The sequence below is a fragment of the Rana temporaria genome, chromosome 1 (assembly GCF_905171775.1).
Source record: "Rana temporaria chromosome 1, aRanTem1.1, whole genome shotgun sequence".
Classification (NCBI taxonomy): Eukaryota; Metazoa; Chordata; class Amphibia; order Anura; family Ranidae; genus Rana; species Rana temporaria.
The window spans coordinates 477,910,379-477,925,996 of record NC_053489.1 but is presented as its reverse complement, the minus strand read 5'-3'; the positions used below and the strand labels follow the sequence as shown (position 1 = coordinate 477,925,996).

The 15,618-nt window shown below is 46.9% G+C and overlaps 1 protein-coding gene across 1 annotated transcript in view; it reads right to left on the bottom strand.

The window, feature by feature from the left end:
* The window catches only part of TBCK (TBC1 domain containing kinase), a 361,383-nt gene that overhangs the window by 274,723 nt on the left and 71,042 nt on the right, over positions 1-15,618 (bottom strand). Inside the window, exon 4 of the mRNA XM_040329676.1 lies at positions 807-921. Coding sequence (XP_040185610.1) covers positions 807-921 — 115 coding nt within the window. The remainder of the gene's footprint in view (positions 1-806; positions 922-15,618) is intronic.

The following is a 15,618-nucleotide window of genomic DNA, read 5'->3' as shown; positions in this document are numbered from 1 at the left end:
AGACTGGACGCTCCCATTGTTTAGCCATTCAAATATGCAAATGAGGGAAATACGGCGAATCTCGAACGTACGTGCACCCGACGCAGGCTACGCGATGTGCGCGTAAGTTGTACGTTCGGCGTAAAGTTATGCCCCATAAAGCAGGTGTAACCCAGCAGCAGACATGCAAAGGTCTGCACCAGGGAACTCAAGCCGGCGTATTTTACGTTGGACGTGTGTCTGGCTGGGCGTAGATTACGTTCATGGCGTACGCAGTGATCCGGCGTATCTTAGGCAGTTGTTCCGACGTGCTTGTGAGCATGCGCAGAGGGATGCGTCCACGTCCCGGGGCATGCGCAATTCGCGATACGTATCTGTCTGGCGCTCGGACCATCATTTGCATGGGGTCACGCCTCATTTGCATGGCTCACGCCCACTTCCACCTACGCCGACTTACGCCTTCGAAACCCAGCGCAGTTTTGGGAGCACTGGTTTTGTGAATTCCATGCTTGCCTCTCTGCGCTGCGTCGGCGCAGCGTATTTTATTTGCGCTACGGCGGCGTAATGTGCGCCCGCTTTCTGTGAATCTGGGCCATACTGTTAGATAGGTTGATTTGGTTGTCAGCGGGCTGGTCGGTGAGTAAAGCTTGGATCTTTCCTTGGATTTATCCTTGGTCTTGTTTATATCAAATCACCGTTTGTGCCTTTCATTCATCAATGCCACTTAAGAAGATATACCTGTAGTTATTATTGCATCACCGCTAAGCACTCCATTTAGGGAGCGTAGTGATCTTTTCATTCTCTCCACCGATCACATCACTTCTTACCTCTCCATCCAGCAAGATATTATCAGGCGAGAGTGCCCGGTGGACCATGTGGTGACGGTTCATGTACTCTAATCCCTGAAGGGCTTCAAATGCCAGTTGTAAAATCTTCAAAGAGCTGGTAAAGAAAAGAAGAGGCAGGTTTGTATGCGTATACATTTCAAGCATTTTTGTATGTTGCTAGATTCTCTAGAAGCTTTCAAAGACAAGATAATTAAAAAAAAAACAGAGTGCTTCTATGCAATGCAAATGAGCATTATTCATGAATTCAACTTTATTAATCTTATTTAATATAGTGGTATATAATAGATTGCAGACAGATTCCAGGGAGTGTCTCACATGCAAGGAGGGTGGATCCAGTGGCGGGACAAGGTCAACCAGTGGCCAGGGCAAGGATGCCAGATCACATCCAGAGGAGGTATTACTAATGATTTGTACCGGGGCAAAATGATATCCCTCTATGCAGTCCAAAACATCTTAATACAAGAAATAAATTTTACGCTCTTTGGAAACCACTGCTTTGCATTGCATACAATTATTAAGTTTATGATGTAGATCAGGGATTCCCAAACTACGGTCCTCCAGCTGTTGCAGAACTACACGTCCCATGAGGAATTGTAAAACTCTGACAGTCACAGAAATGACTAGGCATGATGAAAATTGTAGTTCCTGAACAACTGGAGGGCCATAGTTTGGAGACCCCCTGATCTAGATCCTTCTTCCAGACCCAGATCCTTCTCCGCCATAGATTCTCCCAACTGTACTCATGTCATATTGAAACAGAAGGGGGCCATCCCCAAACTGATCCCGCAAAGTTGGGAGAATGAAATTAGCCAAAATGTCTTAGTACACTGGTGCCTTAAGAGTTCCCTTCACTGGAACGAAGGGGCCAAGCCCAACCCCTGAAGAACAACCCGGCACCATAATCCCCCCTCCACCAAACTATTTTGACCAGTGCACAAAGCAAGGTCCATAAATGACATGGATGAGCGAGTTTGGGGTGGAGAAACCTGACTGGCCGGCAGAGTCTTGACCTCAACCCGATAGAACTCCTTTGGGATGAATTAAAGAGGAGAATGTGAGCCAGGCCTTCTCCACATCAGTGTCTGACCTCACAAATGCGCTTCTGGAACAATGGTCAAACATCCCCATAGACACACTCCTAAACCTTCTGGAGAGCCTTCCCAGAAGAGTTGAAGCTGTTATAGCTGCAAAGGGTGGGCCAACTCAATATTGAACCCTACGGACTAAGAGTGGGATGCCATTAAAGTTCATGTGCGTGTAAAGGCATATATATATATATATATATATATATATGTATATATATATATATATATATATATATATACACACACATAGTATATACTTACAAATACAAACACACACATACAATCAAGTTGAAAGAAGAAACCCCAGATGAAAAGTTGCTGTTTATTCAAAATAACATTTGGGTGTGACACAGCCCACATTTATTAATCTGGAAGTCATGAAAGACACTGAATACCTTTTTCCCAGCTAATTCTTATACCCCCCAACTTTTTGAGATGGAAACGAGGGACACCTCTTAGCAAAAGTATTTAGGCAAAGGACACGCCCACTTAACCACCTCCCGACCGCCGCACGAGGATATACGTCAACAGAATGGCACGGCTGCGCAAATGGGCATATATATAAGTCCCCTTAAATTTGCTAGCTCCAAGACTGTACCTGCGGGATTCGCGGACTCTATGTCCACCGGTGTCCTGCGATCGGGTCACAGAGCTGAAGAAAGGGGAGATGTCAGTGTAAACACAACATCTACCCGTCCTTCCCCTGACATGTCACTGATCGTCTGTTCCCTGTCATCGGGAACAACGATCAGTGACATGTCACAGCAAGCCATGCAAGCTAACAGTTAGAAGCACTCCCCAGGTCACACTTAACCCCTTCAGCTCCCCCTGCAGGTTAACCCCCTTCACTGCCAGTGTCATTTTTACAGTAATCAGTGCATTTTTATAGCACTGATCACAAAATGGTGTCAAAAGTACTAACACTTTTCCTACAGGTAAGTCTTTAATAAGGCTTACCTGTAGGTACCGTTTAGGAGATGGTTAATAGCAATGCATACTAGCTCATTATGCCTTTCTCTTGCAGGGTTTTTTTTTTGTTGGAAGGTTTACAACCACTTTAATATGGCTTTACAAAACTGGAGCTTGAAAGCCAGGGAAATTGGAAGTTTTTGATTTTGTAACCAATTAAATAACTTTTTTTTGTTTCCTCAGGTCAACTTGATTGATTGCTGACACCATAAACCCCATGTTTGTTCCAAAAGCTTTCACGCAAGTATTTATAAATGAGTCCTAATGTGTTTCATATGGATTTAAATAGCAAGTAAATGTCCAGCCTCGTGGTGGCAGCAGATCACTTTAAACTTCATACAGTACACCACTTTCAGAATAAAAGCCTGCTAGAAATTCATTGAAAGTCAAAGGCATCCTGATTTGGAAATACTTATCGAGCATTATACTTTCCCCCTCTAAAACGTTTCCTGTTTCTCCAACTTCAAACTTCTCATTGGCATGTCATTTTTTCATAGTTATGTGACTACTTCTTTTCTCATAGGAAGAAAATTGTAGCTATGCATAGACACACTTCTACAAAAGGTATGTACTCTCAAACATCACAAGGTGACACCTTGCATCTGTCAGCTCTGTGTTGTGTCTGCATGACAACATTAGATATGAGAAACTCTTTACCCATCTGATAATATGCAGACATAAAACACAAAAATAACTCTGGGCAAGACTCTTTTTTCATTGCCATAGTTAGTTCAAGTTTCCGGTGACCCCATTCTGCCAATTGTGCGGATGAGGTCATTAATGCCGCCTGTTTTTTCGTGGCGTGGTCCTGAACTCTAGGTGCTGTGGGGTGGTTTTCCACGCTGTGTGTGGTGTTGCTCCGCCCTCACCGACAGAAAGCATTATCACGCCCCCTCTGGTTTTCTCCACGTTGTGTGTGTCGTCATTCTGCTTTTTACGGAGGACGCCGCTCTTTCATCGATGGAGAACTCCACACCTCAGTCTGGCAAAGTCAACGTTGCGTGTGATGTCACTCCGTTTGTTTACGGGTGACGTCATTACGCCACGCCAATTTGGTGTTACCGCACCTAGTTCTGGAAGGTTAACGCATGTCAGCCGTATTTCTGGTCGCCATGGATGACACTGGGACGTCATGTGATGTCATCGCATTGCGTCTTTTTTGGCCCTATGGCTGCTCCACATGGGCTATATAAGAAGGACGCCGGGGGTCATATTGGCGCCATTTTCTCTCCGTACCATTCCTTGTTCGAATGACATTGTTAGGGAACCATATACAAGGGCTATCTGGGGGAGCAGTGTTGTCAGCCATACTGCATGGCTTAGAATCCATTCAGTAAGTAGTTTAATTATTTTTCTGCTTTCCCATTGGGGCAACCATGGTCTGTGGGATGGGGTGATCCCACATGGGGAGCCCCTTCTCCACAGAGGGGGTATACTCGCCTGTTTGGGGGGTCCCTCCCTTTGGGGGGCCAGGTTTTACCCTCTGGGATGTAGGCACTTTTCTTAAAGATCCGTGGAGTGCTGATATATACAATTTCTCAATTTATAGGTCTCCCCAAATTGGTGGTTGGGACCTTAGTTTGGTTCTCTTTTCCCGTCTTTGGTGCCCTTATGGGGAATTTTTTTCCAGTGGCCTATTTATGTGATGAAAGGCTTATGCAGACATTGAGGAGGGCTATCGGTGTTGAGGAAGCACTCTCTCCAATAATATTTTTGACATCTTGGAATTTCGGTGTCAAGTGTTTCTTTATATTATAAGTGATATGCATTTTATATGTATTCATACTTTATTCTGTGATTTCAGAAGTGGTATTTATCCCTGAAGTAGAATACAATTTATACACATTTTGAAACGCGTTGGATTTTTCCACTACTCATCATCATCTTTATTATGTATGGGTGGCTACATTTTGTGTAGTGAGAATATACCACTTATGACCAATTTACGCAACATTGTGATACATGTACATGTGTGTTCTTTTCATTGTGGTTTCCTATTGGGAACTTTTTTTATGTAAAAACTATGTAATAAAATTTCATATTTTTTATATATATATTTTCATTCTTCAAATTGCCTTAAAAATCCCATTTAAGAGGTATTTATTTCTTCAAGACTCTTTTTACATTTGTAGGATCTTGAAGTTAGCAATGCTGGCAGATGTCACTTTTAGCACACATATATGAGGTCTGTGCGGCTATTGTCAGCATATTCATCCCATGGTGACGGAAAAGTAAAAAGGTCACTCAAGGATTCTCAGACCACATCTTAATATATTATAATAAACCTGTCATACCAGAAATTTTGGGGCAGCCATTGCCGACCGCCTTCTAAAAATGCTAGTTGCCTCGCTGCTGTGCTAACCCACCACCATAAAATGTTTCACTGATCCAGAACAAGTGTGAGGATCAGAAAAGTCAAACAAACATCAACATATGTGTGATGGGTCAGCCACTCACCAGGGGACTCAGAGTCTGTGGCTCAGCACAACTAATGTTTTTTAGGACCAGAAGACATTAATAAAAGCCTGCATGTAAATTTTTTCACAAGTTGCTTTAAAAGAGACCCTATGGTCACACCATTCCAGCACTCTTCTCATAAGATTAAATGTGCATTTAAAGTATTTTACAGTGGTGGGCTTACTGATTGCCTAAGCTATCAGAATCACAATTTTTTTTTCATGAATGCGTTATTCCCAATTGTCTATTCTCTTAATTTCAAAGCTTTTCTCTTGGTTTCAATTGCTTCCAGTAATATTAGGGCTTTTATCTGATCATATTTAAGCCAGGTTAGCCATCAGGCCGCGTACAGATGAGCGAACCTGTCCGATGAAAACGGTCCGCGGACCGTTTTCATCGGACAAGTCCGCTCTGAGATTTTGGTCTGATGGTTGTACACACCATCAAACCAAAATCCCCGCGGACAGAGAATACGGTGACGTATACGACACCGACGTTCTCTGACGCGGAAGTTCAATGCTTCCACGCATGCGTCGAATCAATTCGACGTAATGCGCGGGTTCTCGGGCCAGCGGACATGTCCGATGAGTCATACTGACCATCGGACATGTTTCTTAGCATGCTAAGAAACAGTTGTCCGCTGAAAACCTGTCCGGTCGGCCGGAAAATTGTCCGGTCGGCCCTACACACGACCGAACATGTCCGCGGGAACTGGTCCGCGGACCAGTTTCAGCGGACATGTTCGGTCGTGTGTACGAGGCCTTATGAGTTGCCAGGGTCAAAGAAATCTGCCTTGATGCCTTCACAATCAACAACGCAGGTGCCTATAGCCTTCAGTAAATGGCAATGAATGTTGCTTTAACCAATCAGATTTTAAGTTGGTGACATCTAACAGGCCTGCAATCACATCAGCATTTTCACATCCTTTGATTGGTTTTAGAGACTTGTGATGTCATGTGGGCCACATCCCTGTCTCGCCAGTAGGACTGAGCCACAGCTTGAATTCGGAGGAGAGATGAGCAGACGGCCGTGCAAAGCAGACAAAAGCTGTACACATTGGCTGACAGGCACGTAAGTAGGCATTACGGTGAAACTCAGTGGGTCATTGAGGACGGGAGAAAGAGTTTGTGGGAGCACGAGATGTACATAGCACAATACAGAGTGATAAGCCATTGAGGACTGCACAAAGTCCCAGTCTGAAGGAAAGGTGTTATTAGTGATGAACTCTGATGGGGGACAAGGTGTGTTTTTAAGTCTTCTTGTGGCATGTGTAGGGCATCACTGAAAACCTAGGTGTGAAATGCACAGCCCACCGCTGTATTTAAAGCATGTTACCTGTACAAGCTTTGTGTAAACATCCAAGAGCCCTGAGACTGTGCGCCACCATTTTGATGGTGATATCAGTAGCTCCAACAGAGCTGTCACTCAAGTGACACTATAATATTCCCCTTCACTTTTTGCTTGGGTGCTTCATAAACATGTAAACAGGGAGGGGCAGTGGAGCTGGGCCAACACAAGGAATAAATATACACTCCCAGAAGAGGAGTAGGCTATGACATGAAAAGTATAGAAGGGGCTATGCTAGGGAATTGACGCTTAAAATAATCACATTTTATAGCAAGTTCAGAGGCAATTTGCCAGTCAATAAAATGGTGTATGGAAAAGAAGAAAGTTGGTGAAAAGGTCTCTTTAAATACTTACTGCCTCAAAAATAGGTCCACCCACAGTTGGAACAGTACATACATTGTGTGTCCTAATTAAAGTTACCAACATACTATTGCCAACACACACGTTCTCACAGAGTGGCTGTAATGCCCTGTACACACGATCGGTTCGTCGAACCGATCGTGTGGGCCCCAATCGTTTTTTTTCCCATCGGTAAAAAAATTAGAACCTGTTTTAAAATGATGTAATGGTTAAAAAACTGATAGAAAAAAACGATCGTCTGTGGGGAAATCCATCGGTCAAAAATCCACGCATGCTCAGAATCAAGTCGACGCATGCTCGGAAGCATTGAACTTCATTGTTCTCTGCACGTCATCGTGTTTTACGTCACCGCGTTGGACACGATCGGATTTTTAACTGATGGTGTGTAGGCAAGACTGATGAAAGTCAGCTTCATCGGATATCGGTTCACTTTCATCGGATGAACCGATCGTATGTACGTGGCATAAGTTTTATTTGGTGCTGCAGCGACCACTAACTGGAACCATAGGGAACCCTGGATACAGCTTCATCACCCGGGATAGGCTAGCCTTTGATGGCTTGTAGCCATTACATTCTTTGTTCTTTTCTCACTGGCCATCTGAGTCTCATATATTTCACCAACTGGTCATGTTCTCATAGATGTGAAGTTCTGTATTATCAAGATGCAGTTGGCGACGGGGCGTGGCCAGGACAGGCATGTGAGAGGACGCATCTCTCACAGCTCCCAGTGCTGATCCGGTATTGATCCTCCCCCGGCCGTTATTCCGGTTCGAGACCGCCATATGCTGGAAGCCAGCACTCCCGGGACCACAGCGGTACCACCACCGGCGTTGTGCACTAGGGGAAAGACCCGCAAAGGACAGGCGGAGATCGCGGGGATGGAGGCCCAAGATGGCGCCGCCGCGCCGGCTGTAAAAGGGACGCCTCGTGGAGCGGACAAAACAGGCCCCAAACACGGTAAGCCTGCCAAGACCCAGGGTAAAGACCCCCCCAGGGATATGCTCTACTACGCCCAGAAGATGTCTGGAACGGGGGGGCCAGAACAACCGTCCCGATCGGGTGCCGCACACCAGTCTAGGCCTGCAGCACAGGGTGACAATGTCCCACTATACTGGGGGGGAGGAGGAGGACAGAGAAGGAGCAGGCCCTGGGCCGGAGGACGAGCAGGCCGCAGACGCACAAGCTGCGAATATTGTGCAACCCACGCTGGCAGACATACTTAAAGCAGTTAATAAATGTACTGCATCTGTGGACACTTTGAAGGAGCAGTTTGGATTACTAAGGCAGGATATGCAAAAGATTCGTGAACGTACTACTGCAGTGGAAAGCAGAGTCAGTGAGGTGGAGGATCAGCTGCAGCCCATGGCCCAAGACACTAGAGCTGCCCTGCAGATGGCTAGAGACGCGTATGACCGCGTGGAAGACATGGAGAACCGTCTCAGACGCAATAACGTCCGTATAGTAGGGCTGTCGGAGAGGGTGGAAGGCAAGGACCCCACCATGTTTGTAGAGAACTGGCTGATTGAACTATTTGGCAAAAACACGCTGTCACCATTTTTTGCAGTGGAAAGGGCCCACCGAGTACCTTCGCGCCCACCGCAGCAGGGGGGCCCCCCTAGATCCATCCTGGCGAAACTACTCCACAGGGAAGCGGTGCTGCGTCAGGCTCGGGAGCGAGCGAATATCCAACATAATGGAGTCCGGGTGTCATTTTAACCCGATTTTTCGCAGGAAGTACAAAGGCGCCGGGCTAAATTCCTTGATGTGAAGAGGCGACTGCGACGTCTGCAACTCCCCTATGCCATGCTCTACCCAGCGAAGCTCCAGGTGGTGGTGCGGGGTCAAGCCCAATTCTTTGAGTCTGCAAAGGAGGCCATGTCATGGCTGGATAGAAACGAACAATCTCTACAACGCCAAGTGCAGGAGGAGGGGGAGTGAGTCATGAGCAAGTTATTTTTATTTTCTATTTTTTTTGGTTTTGCCTCCAGACACCGAATATGCACGATTGGAAATGTTTCTATGCTTCACTGCTGTCTTTTAGGGGGGATCCCCTACTTTTTGCCTGTTTGAAAACTTTTTTCGCTTACCCTTTGGCCGGGGGACATTATGATTGGCAGCACATGAGGAAAGCTGTTCTTAGTATGATGATTAATGTGACTGGAGTAAGCCGACGTTTAGTCGCACAAAGTGCTGGAACCGCCCTGTTGGCGGGCATTGATGATTCGGGACCCGTTTGGTCCGCAAGTTATACTAACTTTTGTTTTTCTAGCTACCATATGAAGACAGAGGTACAACTCAACAGACCTGGGCCTTTGGCCCTTATGCAAGATATTGTGCAGGAGTGGACAGGTATGGGGGGAGGCCCTTTTTCCCGACAGTGGGGTCAGACTGTATATTTTTGCCCACAAGTGCATTGCTTTTTGATGTTACAGGAAGACACCCATGGCTAAGGTATCTATTGTGTCATGGAACGTGAGGGGTATGCACTCTCCACTGAAACGTACGATGCTGTTTATGTGTTTAAAAAAAATTCTGCCAGGGGTGATCTGTTTTCAGGAAACGCATCTGACAGCGGAAACTGTGTGCTTTCTGAAATATGTGTGGGTGGGCAAGGCATATCACTCTACACACACCTCCTTCTCTAGGGGGGTGAGTGTACTAGTGCACAATGCCCTGGATTTCCAGGAAATTGACAGTGCTATAGACTCTGAGGGTCGCTATGTATTCATCCATTGCAAAATTGGTACATTGATTTGTGTATTGGCGTGTGTTTATATCCCCCCGCCATTCAAAGCAGCGGTGCTCAGGCTCCTCCTCTCTTTTTTGGAGGGTAAGCCGGAAGTTCCGTTGCTTGTGCTTGGCGACTTTAATTGTTGTCTAGACCAGGTGGCAGATAGACATCCGGGCCCTAGACCCTCTGCCCTTGCTAGGAGTACTCCCCTGGCGCGGTTGCTGCAAGAGGTGGGCTGGGTGGATATCTGGAGGCACCGTAATCCCGGGGGCAGGCAGTTCACGTGCTTTTCGAAGACGCATGGATGCCTGTCCAGAATAGACCTGGGGGTGGGTAACGCAAGCATGCTTCCACTGATAGCAGACCTGTCGCACAGGCCCCGTAGTGTGTCGGATCACTCGGCCCTGGTGGTGCAGCTCTGCGTGGCACCGCAGGGGAACCTGGTTAAGGCACCATGGAAGCTGAATGCATTTTGGTTGAAATTGATTAAATCCCATGCGGAAATAGAGGAGAGTATACGGAGGTATTTTGTTGCGGAGGAGGGGGTGGAACGAAATGTGCTACAGTGGGATGCCTTCAAGGCATATCTTAGGGGCCTCCTCATACGGGAAGTGACTGGGGTGAAGAGGGCCTCTGCTGCATTACTGATAGAAGTGGAGAACAGGGTCCAGGAAATGGAGCGGGCTTACATCGCTGATCCTTCTGACTTAGCCAGGGAGTCCTGGCAGGCGGCTCAATCCGCCTACCAGCAGTTGCTCTCCTCGTCGGCAGAGAAGAAGAGATTCTTTGCCAAACAGGCGTTCTTTGAGGAGGGTGAGAAAACCGGCCGTATATTGGCACGGATTGCGAACTCCCATCAACGTTCACCTGAGATAGGGGCTATTAGAGCTAGGTCAGGAGGGGTAGTCTCTCAGCCAGACCAGATTATGCAGGAACTGGCGGGTTTCTATGAGGCCCTGTACAGCTCCAGCGCGGCGTACACCCAGGAGGATCTGGAGTTATATTTGACTCAATTGACCTTCCCGGGGCTGTCCGCTAATCAGCGTACTTTGTTGGAGAAACCGGTCACTGTCGAGGAGTTGCAAGAGGCAGTCAGTGCCTTCCCTAACTGTAAAGCTCCGGGGGAGGATGGGCTGCCCATGGAGGTGTACAAACAGTACTCGGGGGTGTTGCTGCCACAGCTTTTGCAGGTCTTTAACAGCGCCAGGGAGGGGGGGACCTTGCCCCCTTCCATGTCCAAAGCAAATATAGTATTGTTACTTAAGCCAGGCAAGGATCCCGTGGACCCGGGGGCCTACCGTCCCATTTCCCTATTACAGAGTGACGTTAAGTTCCTGGCCAAGGTGCTCGCCATTCGGCTAAATGGGGTGGTGACTTCTATAGTACATGGAGACCAAGCCGGGTTCATGCCTAACAAATCGACGGCGGTTAATTTGAGAAGGCTGTTCCTTAACATGCAGGCGCGGGCGGACAACATGGGTAGTAGGGCTCTATTGTCCTTAGACGCAACAAAAGCCTTCGATAGTATTGATTGGAACTATCTCTGGACCGTGTTGCGGAAATTCGGATTTGGCCCTGTCTATATCTCCTGGGTGCAGCTGCTGTACAGCCAGCCGCAGGCGGCGATACGGACGTTTGGCTCGTTGTCGGCGGGCTTTGCACTGAGGAGGGGGACGCGGCAGGGCTGTCCCCTGTCCCCCCTCCTCTTTGCCCTGGCTATTGAACCGCTGGCCATTAGTATCAGGGCTAACCCTCGCATCACCGGTTTTTGTTATGGCGACATGCAGGAAAAGGTGATGTTGTACGCTGACGACACGCTTCTTCTGCTGGGAGACACGGACTCCTCCCTTAGAGAGGCTATGATGGCAATCACAGAGTTTGGAAAATTCTCTGGTTTTCTCATAAACTGGGCAAAGTCTGCATTGCTTTTGTTGGACGGCGATGACACACAGGTAATTAACCCCGTATGTCCCATATCCATTACTTCATCCTTTAAATATCTAGGGGTACAGATAACGGCTCGGCCACGAGATTTCATTCATCTAAATATCTCCCCCCTGTTGCTGAGGTTTAGGGACAAAGTTAAAACTTGGAAGGCCCTGCTTCTGTCGGTTGCCGGGAGGGTGAATCTTATCAAGATGATACTCATGCCGCAACTATTATACTTTCTCCACAACACCCCTATGGTTATCCCCTTGAAAGTTTTTCATACAGTGAACAGTATTTTTCGTGGTCTCATCTGGAAGGATAAGAATCCTAGGATTAAGTTGGAACACCTGCAGAGACCTAAAGATAGCGGGGGATTGGCGTTGCCAAACCCCTGGCTATACTACTTGGCGGCTTAGATGCAGCAGCTGGTTGGCATGTTTCGGCCGACGGTGCGGTCCTCGGCTCAGAAGCTTATGGAGCACACCGTGGGCGGAGGTCCGATCCCTGAGGCGTTGGAGGCGCAGGCATTTGCTAGACCGCACAGGAAGCTCCCCACATTTAGTCTAATTCAGAAGATATGGAATAAGGTTAAATATGTCCAAAACGCGGAGGGTTACACGAAGTACAGTCCTATATGGCAAAATGACACGCACACTGAATTGGCTAAACTGCAGTCCGGTGCCAGGTGGAAACATTATGGGATTACACACCTTACCCACATATTCCGTAACGAGGTGCTTCGCACGTTTCCGGAATTGCGGGAGGCGTTTGGCTTGCCACAGTCCATGTACTTCTCATACATACAGTTGAGCCACGCAGTGGCGGCACAGGGTCGCTCCTCTGAGTGGTGCCTGTCGCCGACCCCTGCTTTTGATCTTCTGGGGGATACTGGGACGTCTAAGGGCTTTATCTCCCAATGCTACGCCATCCTGTTACAGTATGTGATGAAGCAGCATCCCCTGAAGATACGGGAAAGCTGGGAGGCAGATGCAGGGGACTTGGACGGTGAACAATGGGAGGAAATTTTTCAGGCAGTAGGCAAGTGCTCACTGAATGTCTCACAGAGGCTCACACAGCTATACATTTTGTTGCAAACCTATTATACCCCTCACAGGCTCCATAGGATGAATCCACAGCTCGACCCTACCTGCACCAGGTGCAAGAGAGACCATGGAGATTTGATACATATGCTGTGGAGATGCCCAAAGCTCCACACGTATTGGGCGGGAGTCGTGAGTACCGTCAATTCAGCATTTGGAGTGTCTCTTCCGCAGGACCCGAGGGCTTGTCTCTTGGGGGCTCTGGAGGAGTACGAATGGGAGGAGGCGGACAGGGAGGCGGTGCACAGGGTCCTGTTCCAAGCTAGGAAGCTTATTATGGTTCACTGGAGGGCCGAGGCTCCTCCGACTCTAGCTGAATGGATCAATAACATTGGGATAGTGCTGAGGATGGAGAAGGTGATATATCAACACAGGGTTAATGCCCAAAAATTTGAGAAGTTATGGGCAAAGTGGCTGGATGTGCCGGGTCTGGCCCCTGTGGACCTGGTAATGGATAGGCTTCTGGGCATTAATATTGGGTGAGGTGGGCACTGTGCTAATTGTCGGGAGGGAAATGTTTGACTTGCTGGGGGGGGGGGGGGGTTACATCCTGTACATAGATGTATTGTGAGTAGTGCTTATCTCATTGCAGCTCTTTATCTTTCCCCGCAATGTCAAGGGGACCTTGCATACTTTGTACCTCTGTAAACTAAATAAAATTTTGTTGGATTAAAAAAAAAAAGATGCAGTTGGCAAACGTACATCTTCCTTAGAGATTATCTAACCTGAATACTTACAAACTGCGATATTGTCAGATGTAACCTCTAAACATGCCTAGTTTTATTCTCTGAAGATTGCTATGTGTTTTATGCTGGTCTACACTTTTTTGTCTAATACAATGATGAATGAAAATATATTGTAATTTGTAATAGTTTAATCATACCAATCTATTGCTGTACTTTGTAATTTGGAAGTTCAATAAATACCTTGAAACAAAAGTGCTTTCACAGAAAAGCTTCCTACAGTGAGGGGAAAAAAGTATTTGATCTCCTGCTGATTTTGTGTGTTTTCCCACTAACAGTGAGAGACAGAAAAACAACAAAAATATCCATCCATAAAAACGCATTTGAAAAAAGTTATAAATTGGTTTGCATTTTAATGAGTGAAATAAGTATTTGATCCCCTATCAATCAGCAAGACTTCTATACAGGTAACGAGCTGAGATTAGGAGCACTCTCTAAGGCCCCTTTCACACTGGGGCGGGGGCGGTGTCGGCGGTAAAGTTCCCTCTCGGGGCATTCACACTGGAGAGACAGCAGTGGCTGTTTCAGGTCGCTTTTCAGGCATTATTTTTAGCGTTATAGCGCCTGCAAAGCGACACAGTGTGAAATAGGTTTTAAAGCAGGGCTCGACAAAATCCGGGCGCCCGGTCACAATTGCGACCAGAAATTGTGACCTGGCGCCCGCCAGTAATTGAGGCCGCAAAGCCGCGGCCTCAATTACCGGCTGTCACGGGCCCGTCGGGAGGTGGGGGCGCACGGAGGCACAGGAACCTCCCCCGCTGCGCGATCACGGCAGGCCGTTGGCATTACAAGTCAAACAGCAGTTCTTAAAGTGTTTATTCACTGTTTTCACTGCCAATTAGAAACCCCAAACATTATATTTTTTTTTTCTAACACCCTAGAGAATAAAATAGCGATCGTTGCAATACTTTCTGTCACATCGTATTTGCGCAGCGGTCTTACAAGCGCACTTTTTTGGGGGAAAACTACACTTTTTTTAAATTAAAAAATAAGACAACAGTAAAGTTATCCCAATTTTTTTTATATTGTGAAAAATAATGTTACGCTGAGTAAATTGATACCCAACATGTCACGCTTCAAAATTGCGTCCGCTCGTGGAATGCCGACAAACTTTTACCCTTCAAAATCTCCATAGGCGACGTTTAAAAAATTTGAGTTACAGAGGAGGTCTAGGGCTATGATTATTGCTCTGGCTCTAACAATCGCGGCGATACCTCACATGTGTGGTTTGAATACCGTTTACATATGCGGGCGCTACTCAGGTATGTGTTTGCTTCTGCGAGCGAGCTTGGCGGGACGGGGCAAGTTTTCTGGCTTCTAACTTTTTTAGCTGGCTCCTAGATTCCAAGAAAATTTGTCAAACCCTGTTTTAAAGGGGGTGCTCCTAATCTCAGCTTGTTGCCTGTATAAAGACACCTGTCCACAGAAGCAATCGGATTCCAATCTCTCCACCATGGCCAAGACCAAAGACCTGTCCAGGGATGTCAGAGACAAGATTGTACACCAACACAAGGCTGTTATGGACTACAAGACCATCGCCAAGCAGCTTGGTGAGAGGGTGACAACAGTTTGGTGCGATTATGCGCAAATGGAAAAAACACAAAATAACTTTAAATCTACCTCGGTCTGGGGCTCCATGCAAGATCTCACCTGGTAGAGTTTCACTTATCATGAAAACGGTGAGGAATCAGCCCAGAACTTCACAAGAGAATCTTGTTAATGATCGCAAGGCAGCTGGAACCATAGTCACCAAGAAAACAATTGGTAACACACTACACCGTGAAGAAATGAAATCCTGCAGCACCTGCAAGGTCCCCCTGCTCAAGAAAGCACATGTACAGGCCCGTCTCAAATATGCTAATGAACACCTGAATGATTCAGTGGAGAACTTGGTGAAAGTGTTGTGGTCAGATGAGTGCAAAATCAAGCTCTTTGGCATCAACTCAACTCGCCGTGTTTGGAGGAAGAGGGGGAATGTTGCCTATGACCCCAAGAGCTGAAGGTTCGAGATATCAAAAGCCAGCCTCAAAACCTTAATGACTTGGAGAAGATCTGCAAAGAGTGGGACAA